The 26,095-nt window shown below is 42.4% G+C and overlaps 2 protein-coding genes across 2 annotated transcripts in view; one reads left to right on the top strand and one right to left on the bottom strand.

Moving 5' to 3' along the window:
• LOC308288915 (multiple epidermal growth factor-like domains protein 10) overlaps positions 1 to 26,095 on the top strand; it is a gene marked incomplete at its 3' end in the record, with an annotated part of 138,144 nt that overhangs the window by 42,643 nt on the left and 69,406 nt on the right. The gene's annotated exons all lie outside the window — the stretch shown is intronic.
• LOC308288043 (myeloperoxidase-like) lies at positions 3,747 to 25,186 on the bottom strand (the record flags this gene model as incomplete). Its single annotated transcript, XM_080729387.1, has 12 exons — positions 3,747 to 3,951; positions 4,707 to 4,944; positions 6,703 to 6,873; positions 7,409 to 7,649; positions 10,085 to 10,245; positions 12,337 to 12,646; positions 15,432 to 15,638; positions 19,728 to 19,857; positions 21,057 to 21,183; positions 22,395 to 22,543; positions 24,086 to 24,173; positions 25,123 to 25,186. The coding sequence occupies 12 exons, from the start codon at positions 25,184 to 25,186 to the stop codon at positions 3,747 to 3,749; spliced, it is 2,091 nt and encodes a 696-aa protein (XP_080585513.1).

Below are 26,095 nucleotides of genomic sequence, written 5' to 3'. Positions count from 1 at the left end.
TCAACAAGAGAAAGAAAAAACAACAAAAAACAAGACAAAAAGATCATATAGAAAACAACACAATGTTAAATTGAAGTAGGATTAGGTCATAACAATGTTCATGGACTAGGGCAAACCGTATTTCTTATTATGGCTTTATTCTGTCTTATTATGTCTTAAAGTGTACTGTAAAAGAGGATGGGACTGATTCCTTAGATCACGGGTCTTCAACAGGGGGTCCGACACCCCTAGGGGGTCCTCAGAGTTACTACAGGGGGTCCTCCAAATCTTCCAATCCTTTTTATATTAACCACTTGAAGCCTAGTATCCATATTGTGGGAACTGTAGCCAAAAATAGCCGATCTACAAGCTCACAACGCCTCGCGCTGCATTTCTGTCGCGTGGCTGCTGCTTGATTGGCACAGTGTCACCGTGACATGCTGCTGCGCTGAAAATCACTTTGATTACCTCATCTCTGGTTAGTTATTTTAGGGAAATGGCAGTTCCAATGTTCTAAAAGACAAGTGATGATGTTTACAATCGGTTCCTGCTGAAGGCAGAAGCAGGAACTGCAGGCACAAAAGTAGCGAGTAACGAGTAACGCGACCAGGCAGTATTTGTAGTGTTATTAATATATTCGGAGGAGTAGTGCCGTTACACTACTTGTTACCGACAAAAGTAGTATTATTACAGTAACGCGTCACACAGGTGAAAGGAGGTTTTGGTGCCATGTATTGCACATTAACAGTGTAGAATGATCGATTGATTGAATATGTTAGCAGGCACATGCACACATAGACATCAAAGGGGGCATGAGCCACTGCCCTTTTATCAGTCTGTAAAAAGTGCCCTCTCCAGACCATGAATGCACTGAATTGAATTACTTTTTACTATGGTGAAAGAAATGCAAATGCCCCCTGTCCATACCATACAATGCAGCATTCAAGAGAATTGCCTTGTCCAAACTCTCCTGAACTTGAATGCAGCATCTTATGTGTAGAAATCCATGCCGTTACGCCACATTTCCAGTATTGACTTGATTATGCTTAGCTCCTTGTGGTATCACGCACCGAAAATAGCCGACCTCCACCAAAAGCGCTATTTCCACCAAAAGTGCTGTTTCCACCAAAAGGCCCTTTTAGAAATGTCAGCCCCTGCCACTCTAACATTCTCTGCACGTCCCTGTATGTTATTAGTCAAAATAAGTAAAACAATAGTCTAAAAAGGATAACACACAAAATGTTTTCCATCGTGGTCCTATATGTATTCAATTCATAAACAACAGAGCATAGAATATTAACTCTTAAATTCATTTAAATTACATGTCATCAACAAATACAAATACATAGGAGTAAAGGGTAAAACGGTGTGTATGTACCCCTTGAATCAATGGGAATTAACATCGAACTCCACCTCCCGACGGATGCTTTTTCTGGCCAGTTCACATCCTTTAAAGGAGTAGTTCACCCCCAAAATGACTTTATATCTATTGATTGCTCACGCCATGGAGACTTGAGTTCAATAATATTTTTTTTTTGTTTAAGTCACATTCCTAACACAATAATTTCATTACAAAAAAATGACCCCCATTGATTCCAGTTCGGGTCCCAAATGCGGAATCAATGGGGGTAAATTTACTATAATCAATTTTTTTGTCTTAGGAATGTGAAAAATACAAAAAGATATGATTGAACTCAAGTCTCCATGGCATGAGTAACCAGTAGGAAAAAAGTCATTTTGGGGGTGAACTACTCCTTTAATGGGTGACTTCAGGGCATTCCACCTTGGTGGCAGAGTATAGTACAATGAGAAATGTCCCATGTTTGTGCTACATTTCGGAGGGGCACCAGATCGTGGGTGCTCCCTCTGGTGTTGTAGGCGTGCCTGCTTGTTGTGTCCACGGGACCCGCTCGCAGCTAGAGTGACTGGTGCTGCGACCCTATAGGGGGACAAAAGGAATGATTATTAAAAACACTTCCGATGCCAATTGGGTCCAGGAACGTGATGGGAATTACCGCGGTGGGACGCCATGGCCCCGTTATCATGTCCAGGGACGTGTTACCTGGTTACCATGGTTACCAGGTAAACAGGTGCTGCCGCGGCGGCTGGTGAGAGAAAAAAAAAAAAAACGTCATATCCCATGATGCAACTCGGCCACCATCACCACGAAGCATGTAATCTCCATACTGTAGGCTCCTATTCATTGCTGCTGCAAAGAAACGGCTTTATCTCGGAATCTACTTCACAGAACGCTTAGACGGTCGGCCGCGGTTGGAATTTTTCATTTCCATGTGAAAGTAAACACGCCGGTTGACAACATGGAAACGATCGTGGCTTCCGAGGCTCTTCAAAATAAAGCACAGTGAGCTCTCTGCACTCTGTATCCAAATCATTTCTAAAATAATGACATCCCCAGTTTTGATATTCAAACCAACATGAGGTCACCATTACATTTTGGCATTAAGGGCGCATGTTGCATTTAAATGTATAAATCTATCGGATGGTAAACGTATGGAAAACTATGTCAATGTTTGGTATGTCATGTGTAACAGTGGTTATACCTTGTGTGTGAGAAAAAAAGAAAGAATGGAAAAAAAAAAAGATAGTGTCAATCGTCTTCCGTCAAATCGGTCAAACATACAGAATGTATTTGTGCCTTAAGACAGTGGTTCTCAACCTGTGGCTCTGGACCCCCAGGGGGGTCCCCACATGAGGAAGGAAGGAAGGAAGAAAGGAAGGAAGGAAGAAAGGCCATACTGCATCAAAAGTGATAAACAAACTATACTTTAAAAAACTGGAACATTGGCCAGATTATCAAATAATATAAGAGAGATGCAACAATACTATTTGTGTGTACTTGGGATGCCATTATTTTTGTAATTATTTGGCTACAGAGTGCCGCCATTCACTTGCGCTTTATTTTGAAGAGCCCCGGAAGCCCCGATCGTGTCCATGTTGTGGAAATTCACAATGTTGTAATGGCGAACAGTATGTTTACTTTCACACGGAAATGTAAAATCAAACCCATGTTTGAAGTATGTGCGGGGTGGCGTGTGTGTGTGTATGTGTGTGTATGTGTGTGTGTGTGTGTGTGTGTGTGTGTGTGTGTGTGTGTGTGTGTGTGTGTGTGTGTGTGTGTGTCTGTGTGTGTGTGTGTGTGTGTGTGTGTGTGTGTGTGTGTGTGTGTGTGTGTGTGTGTGCGTGTGTGTGTGTGTGTGTGTGTGTGTGTGTGTGTGTGTGTGTGTGTGTGTGTGATTTTGAATTATGACCCAAACTGCACCCCATACATACATGCTCACCCAGGCCGCCACTGGTCACTCAGCGGTATTGCAGATGATGCTCCGGCTACATACAGACACACACGAGCATAGCTACACACACAGTCACGCTAAGGAGACGGTGTGACCACCGCTCAAAATTTTTAACCGCAGCTGACCGTCGCTGCCCAGTGTCACCGTGAAAAAAAAAAAAAAAAAAAAAAAAAACGGTTCTGGGCCAGATAGATTCCAAGATAAAGCCATTTCTTTGCAGCAGCAATGAATAGGAGCCTATGGAGATTACACACTTCCTCATGATGGCGGCCGTGTTGCATCATGAAGCAGAAGCGCCTGTTTACCTGGTAACCATGGTAACCAGGTAACACGTCCCTGGACGTGATAGCGGGGCCTTGGCGGCGGCGCCACACCGCCGTAATTCCTATCACGTTCCTGGACGCAATTGTGTTAATATGATTAATTAATGTGTGGTTGGGGGGGTGCTCAAGATGCTCAGTCCCTACCGTCCTTCCACGGTTGGAGGTCGAATTCAGGGATGTCTGTGCACTTGGTGAACTCTCCTATGGGTGTGTTCAGGAAGGGCTTGGCGGGGAGCTCCGTGATGCCGGTGTTGTCACAGATGATGCGGGCCAGCTCCGTCTGCTGCAGGGAATGCCTCTGTTTGGGAGTGAACACCCCTGGGTTCTCCCACCACAGTCTGAAATGGATTCACATGCAGGGGCGTCACAAGGGGTAGGAAAGTGGGACTGAGTTACTGGGGCCCAAGGTGTAGGGGCCCTAATAACTTTATCTATTGAAAAATAGCAGATATACAAGCTCACAGCGCGGCACCGAGTGCCGCGCCGCGAGCTTGTAGATCTGCTATTTTTGAAAAGTTGTGAAAATGTGTGAAAATCTTTGAATATATGTATTTTTTAAGCGAACATTTCTAACTCAAATTCTGCTTCTGGGGTTCCCTGGAACTAAATATTTTGAGATCAGGGTCCGTGGCCAAATACATATCATCTTGGGGGTCCTTGACATAGGTTTCTTGCACACATTTTCACGATTGTTCAAAAATAGCAGATATACAAGCTCGCAGCGCGGGTGCCGTGCTGTGAGCTTGTATATCTGCTATTTTTCAATAGTTAACATTCTTGGGGGGCCCGCAGTGAATCCTTGTACCCAGGGCCCAGAATTTGGTGTGACGCCCCTGTTCACATGAACAATGGTTTGATTATTTTGGGCCCAGAGACTCAAACAGGGGCGTCAAACTGGGGACCCAAACTGGTAAAACAAATGACAGATCTACACAATGTTATGGAGGGACTAGTGTAGAAGAGATAATAGGTAGAACTAAAAGACAAGGCATTTTTTAAGCTTGGATGTGTGTGGGTGTCACACTCCGAAGATAGCTGACGCGACACGTTGTGAGTTTGTAGATCAGCTATTTTCGGCAGTGAATGGGTTTACCTGTCTCCCTGACGGATATTCTGGAACTGTCTACCGATGAGGCAGGCGAACAGGGGCCCGGTCCGGGTGCCGGGTAGGAAGGGCTCGGACACGCCTCCAATCCACACGTCGATCTCGTCCGTGGTGCCGTACAGGGAGAAGAGTTTCCTGGCCAGCCGGCGGTTCCCCAACAGTGTGATCAGGTCCAACAGGGTCTTGGGCTCCGAGAGACCACACAACCTGCGCCATTTGGTGTAGCCTGTAAGGATGGGACGATCATAGACTGTAGAAAAATATGGACGAAGCGAAGCCATTGGTTTCTATGCAGCGCAAATGGCCCTTTCTACCCCTTGGAATGGGTGTCGCCATCATAGAATTGTAAAGGCATCAGAGATGCTATTGGCTGCCAACAGTCACGTGCAACGCAGGGATACATGGGAGAATGTGGTCGGAGCCTCCCGAAATACAGCACACGAAGAAGAACACAGCCGGCTGGTATCAGTTTAGTTGGCCACGCCCCCCCCGCAACTTTATAATTTATTTTAAAATACATTGGACCACATTTCGAGAAAACGAATATGATGGTGATTGAAAGGCAATTTTTAACTAGCGATAGGAACCATACAGTATTCATGAAAATGTTAATTAAGGTTAGAAAACGAAAGGGGAAAATGAATGGGATCCAATGGAGGGCAATTCTTTTTGCGATCGGCCAGGGGGGAAAACAGCGCAACTAGCGGCCAATCATAGGAGGTTTTAGTTCCGTATTGAAGTCATTTTAAATCGGCAGAACTATGCCCCTGGGGACGATATGAAAATTTCTTATCATGATTATTGCGACGCGTTGTGAGCTTTTAGATCGTTCTGATCACCCTTAACCACTATTTTTTCATGGCAAAATAGCACGACAATGATAGATTATCGCTGGCAATGGCTTCTACTGTATGTTACAATAACAACATCCAGGTTATCGTGTGATGTGACACCAAGTGTGCACACTTTGCTTCTGGCCCTTCAAAATAAAAGCAGCGGCCTATGGAAGAAATCATTGGCCACTTATTGCTGGCTCTGGCGCCATCGTGTGGCTCCTTAACGATCGTGAAGAGAATAGCAGATAAAAATAGCATAACATAGGATAAAATAAGATAAAATAGCAGATATACAAGCTCACAGTGCGGCACCAATTGTCACTCTACGAGCGTGTAGATCTGCTCTTCTTTGTAAAATCCTGAAAATCTGTGCTAGTCTTTGAATATCTTTGACCCGATTCTATAAAACAAGAGAATACCAGCACTCACGGAACTGTCATTTAAGGCACTTTTATTATATATGGCCAAAAATGGACCCCCATACCACTGTGAAAAGTGATGACTCATCACTAAAGCATAGTTCTTTTGGGTCTGTTTATAACCCAAAGAATGTTTTTCGTGCAAAACAAATGCTTGCAATGGATTCAGAATAATTAAAAACACCTAGTTAGACCCCTCACACCCCACTTAAAGCAGATTTTTGGGAGTGATTTTTTTCCCCTTATAGTACAGTGTATAGTAAGTCCCAGAATTACCCTAGCTGTCAAACATTTTGCTAGGGATGTTGAATTTCAATATTTGTTTGATATGTTACTACTTACTAGACACCTTTACAAACACATTGGTGAAGAAATTGTTTGGTAAGGAATTTATTCCCAGATTTGACAGTTATTCTTCTAATTTTACCTGACTAGTTGAGAGTATAGCTAAACAGAAGGTACTCACTAGGCAGCCTGTGGTCCCTTCCTCTCTGCAGGTTGAGAGTATAGCTAAACAGAAGGTAACAGAAGGTAACAGAAGGTAACAGAAGGTAACAGGAGGTAACAGAAGGTAACAGAAGGTAACAGAAGGTAACAGAAGGTAACAGGAGGTAACAGAAGGTAACAGAAGGTAACAGAAGGTAACAGGAGGTAACAGAAGGTAACAGAAGGTAACAGAAGGTAACAGGAGGTAACAGAAGGTAACAGAAGGTAACAGAAGGTACTCACTAGGCAGCCCGTGGTCCCTTCCTCTCTGCAGGTTGAGCGAGGCCAGGTCCAGGGCCAAACGCTCAGAGATCTCAAAGAGCCGGTCCCTCAGCTCGTCGTGCATCATTTCGTCCTGTGTGCCCAGCTTGGCCGGGCGACCCATCAGGCCTCTCATAATGGGGTCTATGCCACCTGTTGGCAGGGACGTGCAGATAATGTTAGAGAGGTAGGGGCTGAAATGTTTAAAAATATCATAAATGGCAGATCTCCAAGCTCACAACGCGGTGCAGCGCGACGCGCTGTGAGCTTGTGAGCTTGGATGTTGGCTATTTTCGGTGCTTGATACCACACTGAACTAAGCATAATCATGTCTGTATTGGAGATGTGGCGTAACGGCATGGATTTCTGCGCAGAGAGGAGAATTGCCTAAGCTTGTCCAAACTCTCCTGAACTTGAATGCGGTATCTTATGTTGAAATAATTGCCCTCTCTGTGTAGAATTCCATACAGTACGCCACATCTCCAGTATTCACTTGATTATGCTTTAGTTCAGTGTGGTATGACGCACCGAAAATAGCAGACCTCCAAGCTCACAACGCGTCGCGCTGCAACGTGTTGTTGTGAGCTTGGAGGTCTGACTGCTATTTTCGATATTTCCCCCAAAAGGCCCTTTTAGAAATTTCAGCCCCTGCCTCTTTAACATTCCCTGCACGTCTCTGATACTGTACCTTCAAAGACGAGCCTCCAGGGCGTGAAGAAGGCTCTGTGCAGCAAGGGGCTGGTGAACTGGCGGTGCTGCCGGTACGTCTGGTCCAGACGGAACATGAATGGCTGGATGTCCAGGTGGGCGAAGCGGTAGGCGGCGGTGGCAAAGACGTTGGAGATGCTGGGGTCCACCTTCTCGTCGTAGCCGGGGTACGCGGGCACCTCGCCCACGATGTGGGGCAAGTAGTCCCTGATCGTGATCACCTTCACGTCGGGGGAGAGAGAGAGCAGTGGTGTGACGTAACTAAAGCCCCTTTTCCACTGACATGGCCCAACACCACACCACTCCACACCACACCGCCCACTTGTGCCAGGTTTTCCACTTCAAGGACCTGGGTAGAGTGGTGTGAAAGTGGTACTAAACGTGGTACTAAAAAGTATCCAATCCAGATCTGAGCTAGGCCAAACAGGGCCAAACACTCCATAATGACTGATCACTCTCTGACGTTTCATTTAGACCACCAGGATATAGTTTTAATACAGTACAACATGATAATAGATTATATTGTGTTATAACCAATATTATAATCTATTTTAGTGTATTATAGTTATCATAGTAATACATTCATCCTTTATAGTGTATTATAATCACAGTTATAATCCATTATTACGACCGAAGGTCGCACTTTACCATGAAAAACACCCACAGCTTGTCTGCGTCCGTGTAGACGTGTACACCTTTTCTATGGGCAAACCCATAGACCGTAAAAATGTGTCATCATGATGTCAGCAGGCTCTGATGTCACTGTGATTTCAGGGGAACCACTCTTCCCTGTGATGTCACACTAACAGAATCCCTTTTATGCCCATATATGGAGATCCCTGATGTCCACATCCCTGATGTCCACATCACTGTCGCCCTGAGGCGTCTTACTAGTAGTGTATTATAATTAGGATAGTTGTAATACAAATTCATATTGCATTATAATCACAGTTAAAAGGGTCAATTTGTTTCTTACCGATAGGAGTGCTTTTGTGTAATGGAAAATGTAGATATTTTAAGTGGTGTGGTGTGGTGTGGTGTGGTGTGGTGTGGTGTGGTGTGGTGTAGTGTCGTATAGTGTGGTGCTAAAGCTGCTGTCGAAAAGGGGCTTTAAGTACTAAGTACTTAAGTACTGTACTTAACACCTGGAGTGCCTAATTCGTTTTTAGTTATCGTAATTTTTTATTGATCATGAGCACCATATTGATCCTGCTTATTGAGAGCATTTTATATTATTTTGTGGAAAGACGTGAGACGACAAATTCTGAACAATTTTGGCCAGTTGTTGTGACTGTGAGCTTGTTTCTGACCACCATCTACTTAACTTTTTCTCTGCCATTTTAAACATAGCTGTAGTAAGCAGCTGCCAAATTGTCCTTACCTTTTAACGTGGGCACGCGCACGCATCGTGCACAATCTGTGCGCGACTCATCTAGTAGACGTGTAGACTCGGTGACAAGCTTTCGAATACAAAAAACCCCATTGAAAAAGACATATCCGTTGCCACGCTGTATCTCTGCTTATCAGCCAGTGTTTACATGAAAAAGCATTGAAAAAAGCCAACTGTGCGCTATGGTAACACGTGGACACGTTCGCGCACAAAACGCACGATATGTGCGGGGATCATAATCCAGGCGTGTAGAGACTGGATCAAAGTTTCCAAACGCAAAAATCGGATTGAAAAACGAGCGTTCCATCGCCCAGTAGCTTCCACTTCTGTTACACAGTAAACCAATGGAGGCGGGACTATGGCCCAGGCTCAGACTGGATACGGAAAGCTGGATCCGGTCCAGACCGGAAATGACCGGATACAGTTAGGGGGGCGGGCCTAAAGAGCCAGAATCAGCGAAAATCTGCGCTAATACTTTTAATCCTTTCATAATGATTAAAGCTAATTAAACTTTGCGGGCTCTACGGGCATGGCAGCGCGGTACAGCGGGAAATCTACGGTCTCTACGGGGATCGCGAGGTATGAGTTAAGAAGATGACAATTGACGAAGTACAAAACATTATCATTAAATATCATTAAAACAAGCTTTCATTAATGTGCAATAAGTTTTAAATGGCTATACAGTATATTATGAAAAGTGTAATAATTTCTTGATCGCCTCTTATCTTGATTGTTTAAACATGACGTCATGGGCCGGTATGCTCTAGCCTGATTTCAGACTCAGCTCACGGTTTAGTCTGAAACTGTGCCCTATTCTGAACAATTTCTGGGGGAGGGACTTTTGTGCGAGCGTGCACGCGCGCTGCCGCACACGAGTGATCGCGACGCACGGTGATCGGGCCGCACGGCGTGTGTGTGTGTCTCTGTCTGTGCCAGTGACTGCTTCCTCACAGAACTGCGACCAGAAACATGTAATCAACATTAACAGCTTGGTGAAATCAGTGTGCGTGTGTCTACCTGGTGTGTGAACTTCGTTTGAATCGTTTCAACTGCTGCGTGGATTGGATATTCGTTAGACCCACCCCCACCCCCCGCGCTCATTGGAGGAGCCACAATTTTGGAGAGGGAACGGCCGTTTCATGTACCCAGATCCAGACCAGAGAAAGAGTCTGAGAGTGGGCGGGTTCTATGGGCTGGAACCAGACTAGGTATGCTCCATAACAGGCTTGATAAGCCCGAAGCTTATTGCTACCGGGTAGTACCCACCTGTAGGTAGGCTCCCATGATCTTGCGGGTCTCCTGGTAGATCCTCTCTCCCTTCCACTTGGGGTTGAGGCTGCCCAGAGCTCGCGCCAGACGGTTGTGCTCGCGCAGCATCAGCGTGTGTAGGCTCGTCAGTCCGATGTTTTCGTTGGAGCGCTCGTCACCTGTCGCACGGCGAGGAAAGGTTGTCATTTAAGGTTTTAAAGGAGTAGTTCACCCCCAAAAATGACTTTTTTTCTATTGACGGGGGTACATTTATTGTAATCAAATTATTGGCTTAGGAATGTGACAAATACATATTGAACTCAAGTCTCCATGCAGTAATCAGTAGAAAAACACAAGGCGGCTGATAGACACCTAACTTACAACAACGACTTATAGACATGGTGCAAAGTAACTAAGTACATTTACTTAAGTATTGTACAGCTTTTAGTTATTTTTATTTACTTGAGTATTTCCAATTTCCAACACTTTTACTTCTACTCCACTACATCCCGGATCCAAATGTTGTACTTTTACTCCAATACATTTTTAACTTTAGTTACTTTGCAGATATAGATTATATAATATTATGAAACATACACTAAGCAAGGAAGCAAGTGAAGGAGTTTAAGTATCTCGGGGTCACGAATGAGAGAAAGGGGAAGACGGAGAGTACAAGTATTTACTATTTAAATTACTCAAAAGTAAGAGTAAAATTAGAGCATTTAAAAATGACTTTAAAAGTACAGATCCTCAAAAAAAAACTACTCTTGAGTAATTACTTGAGTACTTTTACTTGAGCATTTTCCACATCTAGATTTACTCATTCCATTTATGCAATAAATGGTTAAACCTACTTTGACTTGAGTGTTCCTAAACTTTATTTGTTTGTATAACACAGGATAGCTATTGAATCTTTGTCATATGTTGTGACCTTTATCTGCTTGACCCAGTACAGTACAATACATGCTGCGAATCACTTGTGTGAGCACAACCGATATTGATACGATGACCATCAACTACTTTGTCAGATAGACTGACTGTCTGTCTGTGCACAATGACACCAAAATGCATGTTTTCAGGGACATGCTGGGCCCCTGATTCAGCCCGGGAAAAAGAGTTGGAGAGGCCCTCATTGCGTGCTATACAGAGAGATCTCTCTCTATAGCGCTGCTGCTACTCAAAGATTTGTGACAAAGTGACAAGCCAGTGGGCCAATTACATGAGTAATATTTCGTCGTTGTCGGGTGGAAACCTTGTATGTCCAAAACCGTCCATTTCGTATTATCATTTAAAAAATGAACTAAACTAGTGAAAACAGCCGATCTACAAGCTTGTGTGCTTGTAGATCTGCTGTTTTCACTAGTTTAGTGCGACAGTCTTGTATTATGAAGCAGGGCTTTACTTTACGAAAAAACATACAAATTTGAAACTTGGAGATACAAGGTTTCTGCCCGTAAGTGACAATTAACTTTGTTGGCCGCCCAGCCCCCAAAATGGAACAAAGGCCAACATTTTATTTTATTTATTTTTTCTAATGGCCAGGCCGGGAATTAACCGGCCGTTCAGGAGTTGTCCCGCTTTTCCCAATGGTCAGCACGTCCCTGCATGTTTTATTCCTATCCATTCTGTTTGTGTCCTTGTCTCATATCTTCTGGTCAGGTCACGTGTCCTATACTGTATTTATACTCTATGTGTGTGTATTGACCTTCAGAACCTTCCGTGTGAGACTGCCTGGCGTCATCTTGTTCTGTGACTCAACTGAATCATCACCAACACCCTTAGTTAGATCAGTGGTTCTCAACTCCCAAAATGAGCACTAAGAGTTGAGGCATTACATTTTGTATAACACGGTTCTATTGTGAAAATAGCAAATCTACATGCTCACAATGCCTCACAACGCGAGGCTACTTCAAGTACATCTGTACTTTTCTACTTTTTAGTGAATTTAGAATTCTTTAATTTTAGGCTGACGCCACACCAAAGTACCTATGAGAGTGGAATCATTTCCAGCCAATGCATTTCAAAGGGAAGGGGGCGGTTTCATGTCAGTTGAGGATATCTAAAAAAAAAGCGCTCCATTCTCATTGGCGGAATGGGGATTCCACTCTCATAGGTACTTTGGCGTGGCTTCAGCCTTACTTGTAACAGAATATTTCTACATTGCAGTATTGGTACTTTTACTTAACAGTTAAGTAAACGATGTGAGTACATTTTGCACCATTGCTACGTGGCTGGTGAAACCAGAAAAAATCATAGCAATCGTCACTCACCGGCAACGAAACAGGGCACCTCCTCGGCATTGAGGACGTTGGTGATCTTCCTCCGCGTGGCGCACATGTTGGCGGTCACCGTGCTGAAGGGCAGGAGCTCGCGGCGGTCGTCGCGGAACCGCGTGTTGACCCGCAGCAGGCCCCTGTCGCTGGTGAAGTTGCGGAGATCGCCGGCTTTGATGCCGTCCGAGCCGTAGACCTGGCCGCCGTCGATGAACGCCGTGATGGTGTTCATCTGTTGACGCACGGCGAGCATCGACGCGTTGTTGCCGAAGCCGCAGCCGGCCGCCGAGCGGATGAAGGGGATGCACTGATTGTCAGTGTTGCTGAAAGCGGGATCTCTTCTGCGGGGATCTCTTCTGGGGATCTGTTTTTTTTTTTTGGGGGGGGGGGGGGGGGGGGACAGAAACACGTTGGGGCTCAGCGTCTCAGACTTCATGGATAAACAGTGCGGTAGGGCATTCACCAAATATTCGAATATTCGAATAGCAAAGTCACCATTCGACGTTGTTCACCGAAGTCGAATATTCGCTTATTTTTATTTTTGGATTGTTTTATCTTTATCTTATATATAGTTTATAAAGCTTGGCTAGATAGGAAGTCTTAACTCATTCTGTGCCTATCCCGAACATGTTCGGGATATGTTCAATCCAAAACTATTTTTTTTTTATTAATTGACTTACCCTGAGCTGCTTGTAGAGCCGTGGGTGGTCCTGGCTCGTCCTACGCTAGCCAGCTAGCCATTTTACATGGTCCGACGATATATTCCATTAAAAATGGTTTAAAATACATTTTTGAGACCCCCAATGTTCACCGAATGTTCAGCGCCGCTTCCGGAACGTAGTCCAGTGTGCCTATCCCGAACATGTTCGGGATTTTTAATGAAATTAATAAAATGTTCCGAGGCCTTCTGAAGCCTGAGCCTAAATTTAAAATCCAGTGGTCCAAATCCTGGGGAAGCCATGCCGGCCGTGAGCCGCGAACGTAGCCGCGAATCGCCGCCGAATCCAATGAAAAACCACATCTTTGGAGGCCCATATCTCTGGATTGTGTTTTTAGGGATGTGTCGCGAGGTTTATTTACGGCGAAATCGCCGAAAAATGATCTTTAAAATGACAAAATGGGAATAGCTATTCTGTTAGCATTATCATCCGGGACCTTTCCATGACGTGCACGAACGTGAGCACGCGCGTCACTGCAACGTGAGCCCCCGGATGCTAATGCAGTCCCCTATGGGAGAAAGTCTGGCATTCTTTGGTGCCCTCTAGGGGCTGGCACTGGAAGCGTTAAGAATGAGTTGTCAATGCCCCTGGTGGATAAATTTGTTAATGCTCTATACCAGGGGTTCTCAAACCTTTTTAGTTAGCGACCCCCAAAATAAACATATTTGAACTGGAGACCCCACTCTGACAAGCCCTTGGAATTGTAGGTATTACATTTAATGTGACTCAGTTCCACAGATTAATATTGTGGAAATAGCAGATCTACATGCTCATGTAGATCTGCTATTTTTACAATGTTCGCCTCTTGCTTACTTAATATTTGACAGTTTGGCCAGACCTGTCGAATATTTGACTATTCTAATACTTAGAGGTCGATTAATTCGAATACTAAAAATCACTATTCGTGAATGCCCTACAGTGCGGTTAGATTAACAAAATGTTTTCTGTATAAATGTAAATGGTGCATTTATATAGCGGATTGTGCATTACATTCACCCATTTACACACACATTAATACACCGATGGGGAGGAAACCAACCTGCTCATCAGGAGCAATTAGGGGTTTTGCAATTAGGAGTATTGCTCAAGGACACTTCGACACTAACTCTGGGGGAGCCCGGGATTGAACCGGGAACCTTCCGGTTCCCAGACGGACCACTTTACCCTCCTGAGCCACTGCCACTCCTATGAATATACTGTGTAATATTACTCAATCACAATACATCATTTATTGGCACACTTTAAAAAATACTTTACAGTAGAAGAAGGGTGAAATTCTTTTGTCAGGGCTCCTCTGATATGCAGTTCATTAGTAGAAAAGATAATATAAATAGCCTATATGTAAAGGTACCATCACATAATAAAAATCTAAAACGTTAGCTAAAAGTGTACTTTAGGTTTTAAAAAAGTAACAAATCTTAATAGTATCCACTAAATTAAAACATCACCTTGTATGTATGTATTTGCACTATTTGTTCAAAAGTCTTACCGCTTGGTAAAAGAAAGATCTCTGTGTTCTTTCAGTCTTGCCCACAAGGCCTTGGTATGTTGTCCCGTTCCGATGGGACCGCGACTCGTGAGCGTGTTGATATTCCAACATAACATTTGTTCTACGTCTCAGTATTTTACCGGTGAAATGCTAACCTGCCGACGCTGGTGAATGTTAACCTCTATGCCTAAACCTGACCCAAACCCTAACCCGTCCCTAACCTCAGTAACCTGCTGACGCCAGTAAATAATGGGATGTAGAAATAGATTTCTACATCAGGAGATTTCCCCCCGCGACTACACAAACTACTGTACTGTATGTACTGCATACACCAGGGGTTCCCAATTTTTTTTTTTTTTGTCTCAGGGCACCCCATAAATATTTTTTTAATCCGAGGTACCCCTACATTATAATTTTCACTCCCAGCACCTTATTTTTATAGCATATCGTCGTTGTCAGGTGGAAACCTTGTATGTCCAAAACCGTTCGTTTTGTATTATCATCTATAAAATGTACTAAACTAGTGAAAACAGCAGATCTACAAGCACACAACGCCTCGCAATGTGAGGTGTTGTGTGCTTGTAGATCGGCTGTTTTCACTACTGCCTGACAGTAATGATATTTTAGTGATTATGTTGCGAGGAAAACGTTGAGATAATAGCCATTTTGGTTAGAACTGACTGAAAATAACTTTGTACTTGAAGTTTAAAATGATACTAAATATTTTTTTCAAGTGTCCAAAATAAATTCCAAATATTATCAAATGATCTCGCGTCGCGGCACCCCTGGACTGCCGTCGCGGCACCCCAGGGTGCCCCGTCACCCACTTTGAAAACCCCTGGCATACACTGTATATTCACTAACTGCCATGCTGCGACACTCACCCTAATAGGGAAACAAGGCGCTTTGTGTTCACACGTCTCGTCACACTGTTGGCCATCCTCGTAGGTGCGGATGACGGCAGAGATAGGGGTGAAGGTCAGGTCGTGGTCGGTCCACTGGCCGAAGATGGTCTGCAGGTGGCTGTAGACAGAGTCGCTCTCCACGTCCTCGTTGGCCGTGGTCAGCACGCGGTTGGACACTCTCCTCGCCTGGCCAGAGACAAGCAGTGCTGTAAAGTCACTAAGTACATTTACCTAAGTAATCTACTTAAAGGACAACTTTGTTTTTTTTACAATAAGGGTTCATATTTTAGATAGTCATTAGAGAAAAGAAAACATGAGTGTTAAAATGTTTTCATTTCCTTCTTTCTATCGTGTTATTGATTTTAACGATTCTGATTTGCATGCATGCCCCCAGGTTGGGGGCATGCATGCAAGTGGTTAAAAATGTATTTCTAGACACAATAAGCCAATTCCCAAGATTCATCGCAATCTTTCATGGGCAGATGTGACTTACGGGGGCTGGTGTAAATAGTAACAAAGACATTGCCGGCTTATTGTGTCTAAAAAGACATATTTAGCCACTTGCACGCATGCCCCCACCCACTGAAATCAAAATACAAAAATCGCTAAAACAATAGAAAGCAGTAGGCCTAAATGAAAACATTTTAACACTCGTCTTTTCTTTTCTCTAATTACAATGTAAAATATGAACCCTTGTTGTAAAAAAAAAAAGATAAAATGTTTACTTTTACTCCACTACATTTATTTTAACACTTTAGTTACTAGTTACTTTTCCTGTACATTTCTTAACTTAATACAGAGTAAACTACACTAAAGTAAAGTGAACTGAACTAAACTAAACACAGTGCTGTGTTCATGTACCAAGGGGAGGATGCATTTAAAGTGAACTAAACTAAACTAAACACAGTGCTGTGTTCATGTACCAAGAGGAGGATGCATTTAAAGTGAACTAAACTAAACTGAACTAAACTAAACACAGTGCTGTATTCATGTACCAAGGGGAGGATGCATTTAAAGTGAACTAAACTAAACTGAACTAAACTAAACACAGTGCTGTGTTCATGTACCAAGGGGAGGATGCATTTAAAGTGAACTAAACTAAACACAGTGCTGTGTTCATGTACCAAGGGGAGGATGCATTTAAAGTGAACTAAACTAAACACAGTGCTGTATTCATGTACCAAGGGGAGGATGCATTTAAAGTGAACTAAACTAAACTAAACACAATGCTGTGTTCATGTACCAAGGGGAGGATGCATTTAAAGTGAACTAAACTAAACTAAACACAGTGCTGTATTCATGTACCAAGGGGAGGATGCATTTAAAGTGAACTAAACTAAACACAGTGCTGTATTCATGTACCAAGGGGAGGATGCATTTAAAGTGAACTAAACTAAACTAAACACAATGCTGTATTCATGTACCAAGAGGAGGATGCATTTAAAGTGAACTAAACTGAACTAAACTAAACACAGTGCTGTATTCATGTACCAAGGGGAGGATGCATTTAAAGTGAACTAAACTAAACACAGTGCTGTATTCATGTACCAAGGGGAGGATGCATTTAAAGTGAACTAACCTAAACACAATGCTGTATTCATGTACCAAGGGGAGGATGCATTTAAAGTGAACTAAACTAAACACAGTGCTGTATTCATGTACCAAGGGGAGGATGCATTTAAAGTGAACTAAACTAAACACAGTGCTGTATTCATGTACCAAGAGGAGGATGCATTTAAAGTGAACTAAACTAAACTAAACACAGTGCTGTATTCATGTACCAAGAGGAGGATGCATTTAAAGTGAACTAAACTAAACACAGTGCTGTATTCATGTACCAAGAGGAGGATGCATTTAAAGTGAACTAAACTAAACACAGTGCTGTGTTCATGTACCAAGGGGAGGATGCATTTAAAGTGAACTAAACTAAACTAAACACAATGCTGTGTTCATGTACCAAGGGGAGGATGCATTTAAAGTGAACTAAACTAAACTAAACACAGTGCTGTATTCATGTACCAAGGGGAGGATGCATTTAAAGTGATTTAAACTAAACTAAACTAAACACAGTGTTGTGTTCATGTACCAAGGGGAGGATGCATTTAAAGTGAACTAAACTAAACACAGTGCTGTATTCATGTACCAAGAGGAGGATGCATTTAAAGTGAACTAAACTAAACACAGTGTTGTGTTCATGTACCAAGGAGAGGATGCATTTAAAGTGAACTAAACTAAACACAGTGCTGTATTCATGTACCAAGAGGAGGATGCATTTAAAGTGAACTAAACTAAACACAGTGCTGTATTCATGTACCAAGGGGAGGATGCATTTAAAGTGAACTAAACTAAACACAGTGCTGTGTTCATGTACCAAGGGGAGGATGCATTTAAAGTGAAGTGAACTAAACTAAACACAGTGCTGTGTTCATGTACCAAGGGGAGGATGCATTTAAAGTGAACTAAACTAAACACAGTGCTGTGTTCATGTACCAAGGGGAGGATGCATTTAAAGTGAACTAAACTAAACTAAACACAGTGCTGTATTCATGTACCAAGGGGAGGATGCATTTAAAGTGAACTAAACTAAACACAGTGCTGTGTTCATGTACCAAGGGGAGGATGCATTTAAAGTGAACTAAACTAAACTAAACACAGTGCTGTATTCATGTACCAAGAGGAGGATGCATTTAAAGTGAACTAAACTAAACACAGTGCTGTGTTCATGTACCAAGGGGAGGATGCATTTAAAGTGAACTAAACTAAACACAGTGCTGTATTCATGTACCAAGGGGAGGATGCATTTAAAGTGAAGTGAACTAAACTAAACACAGTGCTGTGTTCATGTACCAAGGGGAGGATGCATTTAAAGTGAACTAAACTAAACACAGTGCTGTGTTCATGTACCAAGGGGAGGATGCATTTAAAGTGAACTAAACTAAACTAAACACAGTGCTGTATTCATGTACCAAGGGGAGGATGCATTTAAAGTGAACTAAACTAAACACAGTGCTGTGTTCATGTACCAAGGGGAGGATGCATTTAAAGTGAACTAAACTAAACTAAACACAGTGCTGTATTCATGTACCAAGAGGAGGATGCATTTAAAGTGAACTAAACTAAACACAGTGCTGTGTTCATGTACCAAGGGGAGGATGCATTTAAAGTGAACTAAACTAAACACAGTGCTGTATTCATGTACCAAGGGGAGGATGCATTTAAAGTGAACTAAACTAAACACAGTGCTGTGTTCATGTACCAAGGGGAGGATGCATTTAAAGTGAACTAAACTAAACACAGTGCTGTATTCATGTACCAAGAGGAGGATGCATTTAAAGTGAACTAAACTAAACACAGTGTTGTGTTCATGTACCAAGGGGAGGATGCATTTAAAGTGAACTAAACTAAACACAGTGCTGTGTTCATGTACCAAGGGGAGGATGCATTTAAAGTGAACTAAACTAAACACAGTGCTGTATTCATGTACCAAGAGGAGGATGCATTTAAAGTGAACTAAACTAAACACAGTGCTGTATTCATGTACCAAGAGGAGGATGCATTTAAAGTGAACTAAACTAAACACAGTGCTGTGTTCATGTACCAAGGGGAGGATGCATTTAAAGTGAACTAAACTAAACTAAACACAATGCTGTGTTCATGTACCAAGGGGAGGATGCATTTAAAGTGAACTAAACTAAACTAAACACAGTGCTGTATTCATGTACCAAGGGGAGGATGCATTTAAAGTGATTTAAACTAAACTAAACTAAACACAGTGTTGTGTTCATGTACCAAGGGGAGGATGCATTTAAAGTGAACTAAACTAAACACAGTGCTGTATTCATGTACCAAGAGGAGGATGCATTTAAAGTGAACTAAACTAAACACAGTGTTGTGTTCATGTACCAAGGGGAGGATGCATTTAAAGTGAACTAAACTAAACACAGTGCTGTATTCATGTACCAAGGGGAGGATGCATTTAAAGTGAAGTGAACTAAACTAAACACAGTGCTGTGTTCATGTACCAAGGGGAGGATGCATTTAAAGTGAACTAAACTAAACACAGTGCTGTATTCATGTACCAAGGGGAGGATGCATTTAAAGTGAACTAAACTAAACACAGTGCTGTGTTCATGTACCAAGGGGAGGATGCATTTAAAGTGAACTAAACTAAACTAAACACAGTGCTGTGTTCATGTACCAAGGGGAGGATGCATTTAAAGTGAACTAAACTAAACTAAACTAAACTAAACTAAACACAGTGCTGTGTTCATGTACCAAAGGGAGGATGCATTTAAAGCGGCGGCGTCTACGAATCCATCCTCTGGGCTTAGAGAAACCATCCTCGTAATCCGAAGGAAGCCAGCGGACGAAGGCTGTGTTGGAAGACCCTAGAAACGGGTTGTTCCTTTCAAGGAAAAAATAGACATGAATCTTTTATTATTACACTTATTACCCTTATTAATATCTGAATATATGTTTTTGAAAATATTTACATAGCAGGTAAAGGCAAGGATTACAGATTGTACAGCTAGCTTCTTTTTCTTGTTATGCTGCGTTCAAACCTGGATAGTTGGAGCGGTGCGATTACATACATAAAGTGAGTGCAAAGACAGGACGACGCGCGACCAGGCGTGGCGCCAACCATCCGAATGAGGCGGCGTGAACGCTTCGCTTCGGTCCAGTTGGAAAAATCCAACTGACCTTCGCGTCACCCCCACTCCACCCATCGCGTCCTAATCAGCTTTGATGTTGTCCGGAGACAGGGAAAGGTGTTTGGTTTTGGGACCTTTTTTCACTTCCAATGGGACATAACTTTTTTCTAACGCTAACCAGTGGCTCAAAGTGAAGCAATAGACCTTATTCACACCGCGGCCATCTTGGATCACATGACCACATGGGTTGGCAACACATCTGAGCCTGCATTACAAATCATTACATTACAAAATATTAGTTATTTTCACCCAATTTCTTTGACCAAATTGACAAATGGACAGATGACAATGTCAACACCCCCAAAAGGATTCAAAACAAGTGCTACAGTAACTGGATTGAATGGTACATCCACAATATAGGTTGCAACATTAATGTGTACAGCCTTGCTATGTGTGCAGTGCTTGCTCTGCCTCATATTAACTATTTGTTAACAACAAATAAAACAATGTTAGCATGGAAACATCAGCAACTACAAGTTGCTCATATCTACTAACTGACTGAGATTACGGCAATTAATGTTAACATGAATTAATCTCATTAATTAATGTTAGCAATACTTAGAATGCAAGTTAATTTGTGTCAATCCAATGATGATGTCATTTAAAATCATATTTTGAATGCTTCAGTAGATGTTGCACTACTGTTTTATACTCTTACATCATTATTTTAATAACTTGTTGCTGCACTTTAACAATTATTAATGAATCAATATTTTTATATTTATTTTTTGTATCTATGCCTATAGATCAGTGGTTCCGAAACGTTTTAATTTCAAAGACCCCCATAATTCTGAGATTGTACAAAATGTGTACACTCTCAGAAGAGTTGCAGTCCTGTGTATCGGGAACGACGGACTGGTATCGGGTACATCTTTGCTTCTTGGTGTCTCACCTGTTGTTGCACACGCTGGAGGGCGTTCGGAACGCGGACTTTCTCGGGCAGGAAGGGAGGGGGCGAGTCTTGGCCGAGCAGCCGGACAAATCCAATATGAGGTCCATGTCCTTCTCAGAGATCTTGTCTGGGACGGAGATACAAAGCGTCAACAACACCTTTACACCTTGTATTTCTCCAATAGAGTGTATACTGTATATACTGTATACTGTTGCAGACGTCTCTGGTTCCACAGAGAGAAAGCCTGTTGGAGATTTCTGAAAATATTAACCAATTTAGGCCTAATTTCATACTTTAGCTATTGAAAAATAGCAGATCTACAAGCTCACAGCGTGGCACCGAGTGCCGCGCTGTGTGCTTGTAGATATGCTATTTTTTGAAAAATCTTGCCATTTTTGGCAAATCTTTGAATATGTATTGTTAAAAGCCGCTCTGACATCACGCTCTGACATCACTGTGATGTCAGGGGAACCAAATCCCTTTTATGCCCATATATGGAGATCCCTGTGATGCCAGGGGAACCACAATCCTTTTATGCCCATATATGGAGATCCCTAATGTCATCAATATCAAGCCCATATCTGTGAATATCTATGGGTACCAGGGGTCTCCATATATGGGTACCAGGGGTCTCCATATATGGGTAACTGGCCCGATATACATCGCCAAGACATGGCGCTTTTCGCCCTTAGGCGTCTTACTGGTTAACCGAGTGCCGCGCTGCGAGCTTGTAAATCTGCTATTTTTGAAAAAGTCGTGAAAATGTGTGCAAATCTTTGAATATAATTATGTATTTTCAAAGCGAACGTTTGTAACTCAAATTTTGCTTCTGGGGGGGTCCTTGGAACTAAATATTTTGAGATGCGGGTCCGTGGCCAAATACATATCAGTTTGGGGGTCCTTCACATGAAAAGGTTTGAGAACCACTGACATAGTAGTCTCTCAAGAACAGACTAACTGAGCTCCATTTAAGTGAAAAGGACCTTTTCTTTGACGATGGGTAAGCCAGATTGCTGACATATAACATATAGGTTTTTCAAAAAACCTTAGAAGGATTCAAAAGACACGTATAGAATCGGGTCAAAATTCAAATTTTCAAGACTTTTCAAAAATAGCAGATCTACAAGCTCACAGCGCGGCACTCGGTGCCGCGCTGTGAGCTTGTATATCTGCTATTTCAATAGTTATAGCATAAAATAATGATACACAATAATGTGTACCCGTTCTAAATGGGTTAAATCAAGTAGTTTGATTTACAAAAAAATGAATAAAACATTTTTGATAATTATGTGCGAGTTCCCGTTTCATGAAAAATGCCCAGTACAGCAGAAAGCCAACCTGATTTCTTATTGGCCATCGCCATGCTGATGCTGATGGAGGCGATGTCAGCGAAGCGCACCGCGGTCCGGCTGGATCCCACAGGCTGCTTCATGGTGAGCAGAGCATTGGAGAGGACGCTGGGGTCCCTCTCGATCCGGCCTATCATTCTATGATGGATTGGACATGACAGTAGAAACTAAAGCACACGCTTCTGTGTTGAATTGGTCATTGTCACCTTTTTAAACTAATGGCCTAAGTAATTTTTTGAGGAAAATTATCTTTTTGCTTAATAATGACTCCTCGTGACAATGGCCACCTTTGGTAAAATTGTAGCCATAAATCATAACTCTGGTAAAGTAAACATGGATTTATTGAAACATATGGACTAACACATGCAGACAAGTGGACGGGTTGGTAGAAAACTGTTTGGACAATGCGGTGAGCACCTTATATATTGATTTGTACATGTTTGGAGCAGAAAATGGACGGAAGGGCTCACCCAGCAAGAACGTCCCTGCTCCCCTTTATAACTCTTGTAGAGAGAAAACGTCTTCAAAATAAACACACTCTACAAGAGTTATGATTTATGGCTAGTAAAATTGCCTTCCTCAAAATTGAAGGATCATGCTTTTCCTGCCCCTTTTAGTATAATGGCCTATCACCCTAGTGTGACTTGGGCCAAGGAAAAGGCCTAAGTCACATTGGTTTGTGATTTTTTATTTTTTTTTACTGACTCAGGAGCAAGTCAGTAAATAATGTGGGCTATGTCAGGTTTATTCCTATTCAATCCTATGTATTCCTCTTTTGTTACATAACTGACAGACAGTGTTATGTTTATGTTAACTAGACCTTACCCGTTCGAAGATATGTGCTTCAAAATATGTGCAGAGTGTGGGTTGTGGGGAAAGTTACTGTGGTGCGTGCGTGAGAATATGTGGGAGCATCATAATGTAAGGAGCAGCTCATGGAGGAGTGTATATTTATGATGCAAATAATTTAACAGCAAATTTAGGTGAATAGAAGTATGAATGCGCTTGCTCCACATAGTTTTTTTATACCCGTTGGAAGATGAGACACACATCAAACGCACCCGGTAAAAGCAAGAGAGAGAGAGAGAGAGAGAGAGAGAGAGAGAGAGAGAGAGAGAGAGAGAGAGAGAGAGAGAGAGAGAGAGAGAGAGAGAGAGAGAGAGAGAGAGAGAGAGAGAGAGAGAGAGAATGCACATTCCTAACTGTGAGAGAGGGGTGTGTGTGTGGGGCTACAGATCCCATGGCCTGGAGGAACGGACCGTAACCCTGACAACAGGCTAAGAAAACGCTAATAAACAGCTTTAATTTGGGAGAAATGAAATTCGGGCTCCGTCAGCGTTGGTCTAATGCTAATGGCCAATACCATGTGAACTTTGGGATCAGTTGCTGAAGCGAGTGAATAGATAAACGTAGATAAGCGTGAGCGTTAGAGCGTTAGAGCGTGAGTTGTTTGGAAAATTATATGTTATAGTCATGCATTTTGGGAAGAAACCTCATATAGAAAATAAAATAAAATAAATGTATTGTTTTGTTTTGGATCCTTTTTTATTTATTTTTTTGAAAAACCTACACACTTGTGTTTGATTGGACATCTTCATACTTGTGATTTGACAATTATGTTTGATTCTGATTCTTATTTCTTTAACATTCTCAACAGGTTGGTATGAATAGTATACTCACTCGTCCCTGGTGAATTTGAATTCCATATCCATTTTGATTTTAGCTGCCTTCACCATCTCTTTGATTTCACCAGGGAGCTGGTCTGGCACTGAGAAAAAAAAAAAACAGTTATATTTTTTATATTGCATTTACTATCAAAACCTCCACCGGCTGTCCGTCCGTCTGTCACACGTCACACTTTTGCCCTGCTCATATCTCCACAACCGTTGCCCCCATCCATGCCAAGTTTTGCACACACACTCCTTACCTGCCAAACTACAACCTCCAAGGACCCCCGGAGCTCCAGGGACCCCCAGGTCCCTGGGGGACCCCCAGGTGTAAAAAATGACCAAATGTGCAAAAATTACCAAATCACCACCCCAACGGGGCTGCTCACGGGGAATTCCTGGGGACCACCCACTCCTGGTGCTCCAGAACGGATGCAAAAGTGGTGGCGCCCCCAGTGGAGGACCCCCTCCACTGCAGCTCACATAAAATGCCGTAACTCCGGCTAGGAGCGTCCGGGAGAGCCGGGCCCGGTACCTATTCTTCCGCCAAGGCAACGCGGAGACCCCACCCCTCATTTCTCACATGGCCCTCTTCTAGCGCCACCTTCAGGCCGATTTTTAAAAACACATTTTTGGACACTGCTCCTACAGATTTTGCCCGAAAATCACGAAAATCACTACACGGTATGTCTACACTCATGTCATCAACATGGATCAGGAAGATTTTGGAAAAACACATTTTTGCCCTATTAGGGAGTCTTACTGGTTTTATTTAGTCAGTTGTGAGTGCGTGCGTGCGTGCGTGCGTGCGTGCGTGCGTGCGTGCGTGCGTGCGTGCGTGCGTGCGTGCGTGCGTGCGTGTCTTTACAGAGATTGTGCATTACATTCACCCATTCACACACACATTCACCGATGGCAGAAATAAAGTAGTAGCAGTAATAGTAGTAGTAGTAGTAGTAATAATGTAATCAAATGTAATCGAAACAATAAAGCTTATGACTCCTTCCTATTCTAAGTCATTCAGAAATGCAGTGTTAAAGATGCACTCACCAGGCTGGCTCTCCACTGTGTCCAGAAGCAGAGCGGCTGCCAGCACCAACAGAACTCCATGCATCCTTGCAAAATGCAAGGGCTCAATTCTGTAATGTTAATATACAGATTGGAAAATGTGTTTATGTTTTACTTGAGTAAAAGTATCAATACTCTGTTAGAAGTAAAAGTCCGGTAATCAGAATTTACTTGAGTAAAAGTACAAAAGTATTGGTAAATGGGATATACTTAAAGTACCAAAAGTACAAAGTAGTCATTATGCAGAATTTCCCATTTCACAAGTTTTCAAAATGTTAAAATGTATAAAAATCTTTTGAACATAGCAGATCTACAAGCTCGAGGTGACGCCTTGTGAGCTTGAAGATTGGCTATTTTCAAATGCATACAGAGCTGAAGTGGTTAATGTATATATTGTAATGATAATCAAAGTATATAAAGTAACTAGTAACTAAAGTTGTAAAATAATTGTAATGGAGTAAAGCATAATATTTGCCTCTGAGATGTAGTGGAGTAGAAGTAGAAGTACTGAAAATAGTAGATACTCCAGTAAAGTAAATGTACTTAGTTACTTTACACCACTGCAGATTGGACACTTATATCAAGTTGAACTTGCTACACCAGCTTCTCTCAGCGCCTTTCAAAAGACATGTTTTACCAAGAGTAGAAAGTACTCTTTTGAAATAGCAGATCTACAAGCTCACAATGCCACACACTGTGAGCTTGTAGATCGTCTATTTTCAGTTGGGAGAAATACATATAAGGCTGGAGTGGTTAATGTATGTTTTGTAATAATAATCAATCTACAAAGTAACTATGAAGTTTTAAAATAATTGCAGTGGAGTAAAAATACACTATTTGCCTCTGAGCTGTAGCGGAGTAGAAGTAAAAATACTGAAAATTGGAAATACTCCAGTAAAGTAAAACATAGCTCGAAATTGTACTTAATGTAAGCACAGTACTTGAGTAAATGTAC

Source organism: Nannobrachium achirus (genome assembly GCF_963921795.1).
Source record: "Nannobrachium achirus genome assembly, chromosome: 7".
Classification (NCBI taxonomy): domain Eukaryota; kingdom Metazoa; phylum Chordata; class Actinopteri; order Myctophiformes; family Myctophidae; genus Nannobrachium; species Nannobrachium achirus.
Note: the sequence above shows the minus strand (reverse complement) of the source record. Positions and strands in the feature narration are given on the sequence as shown.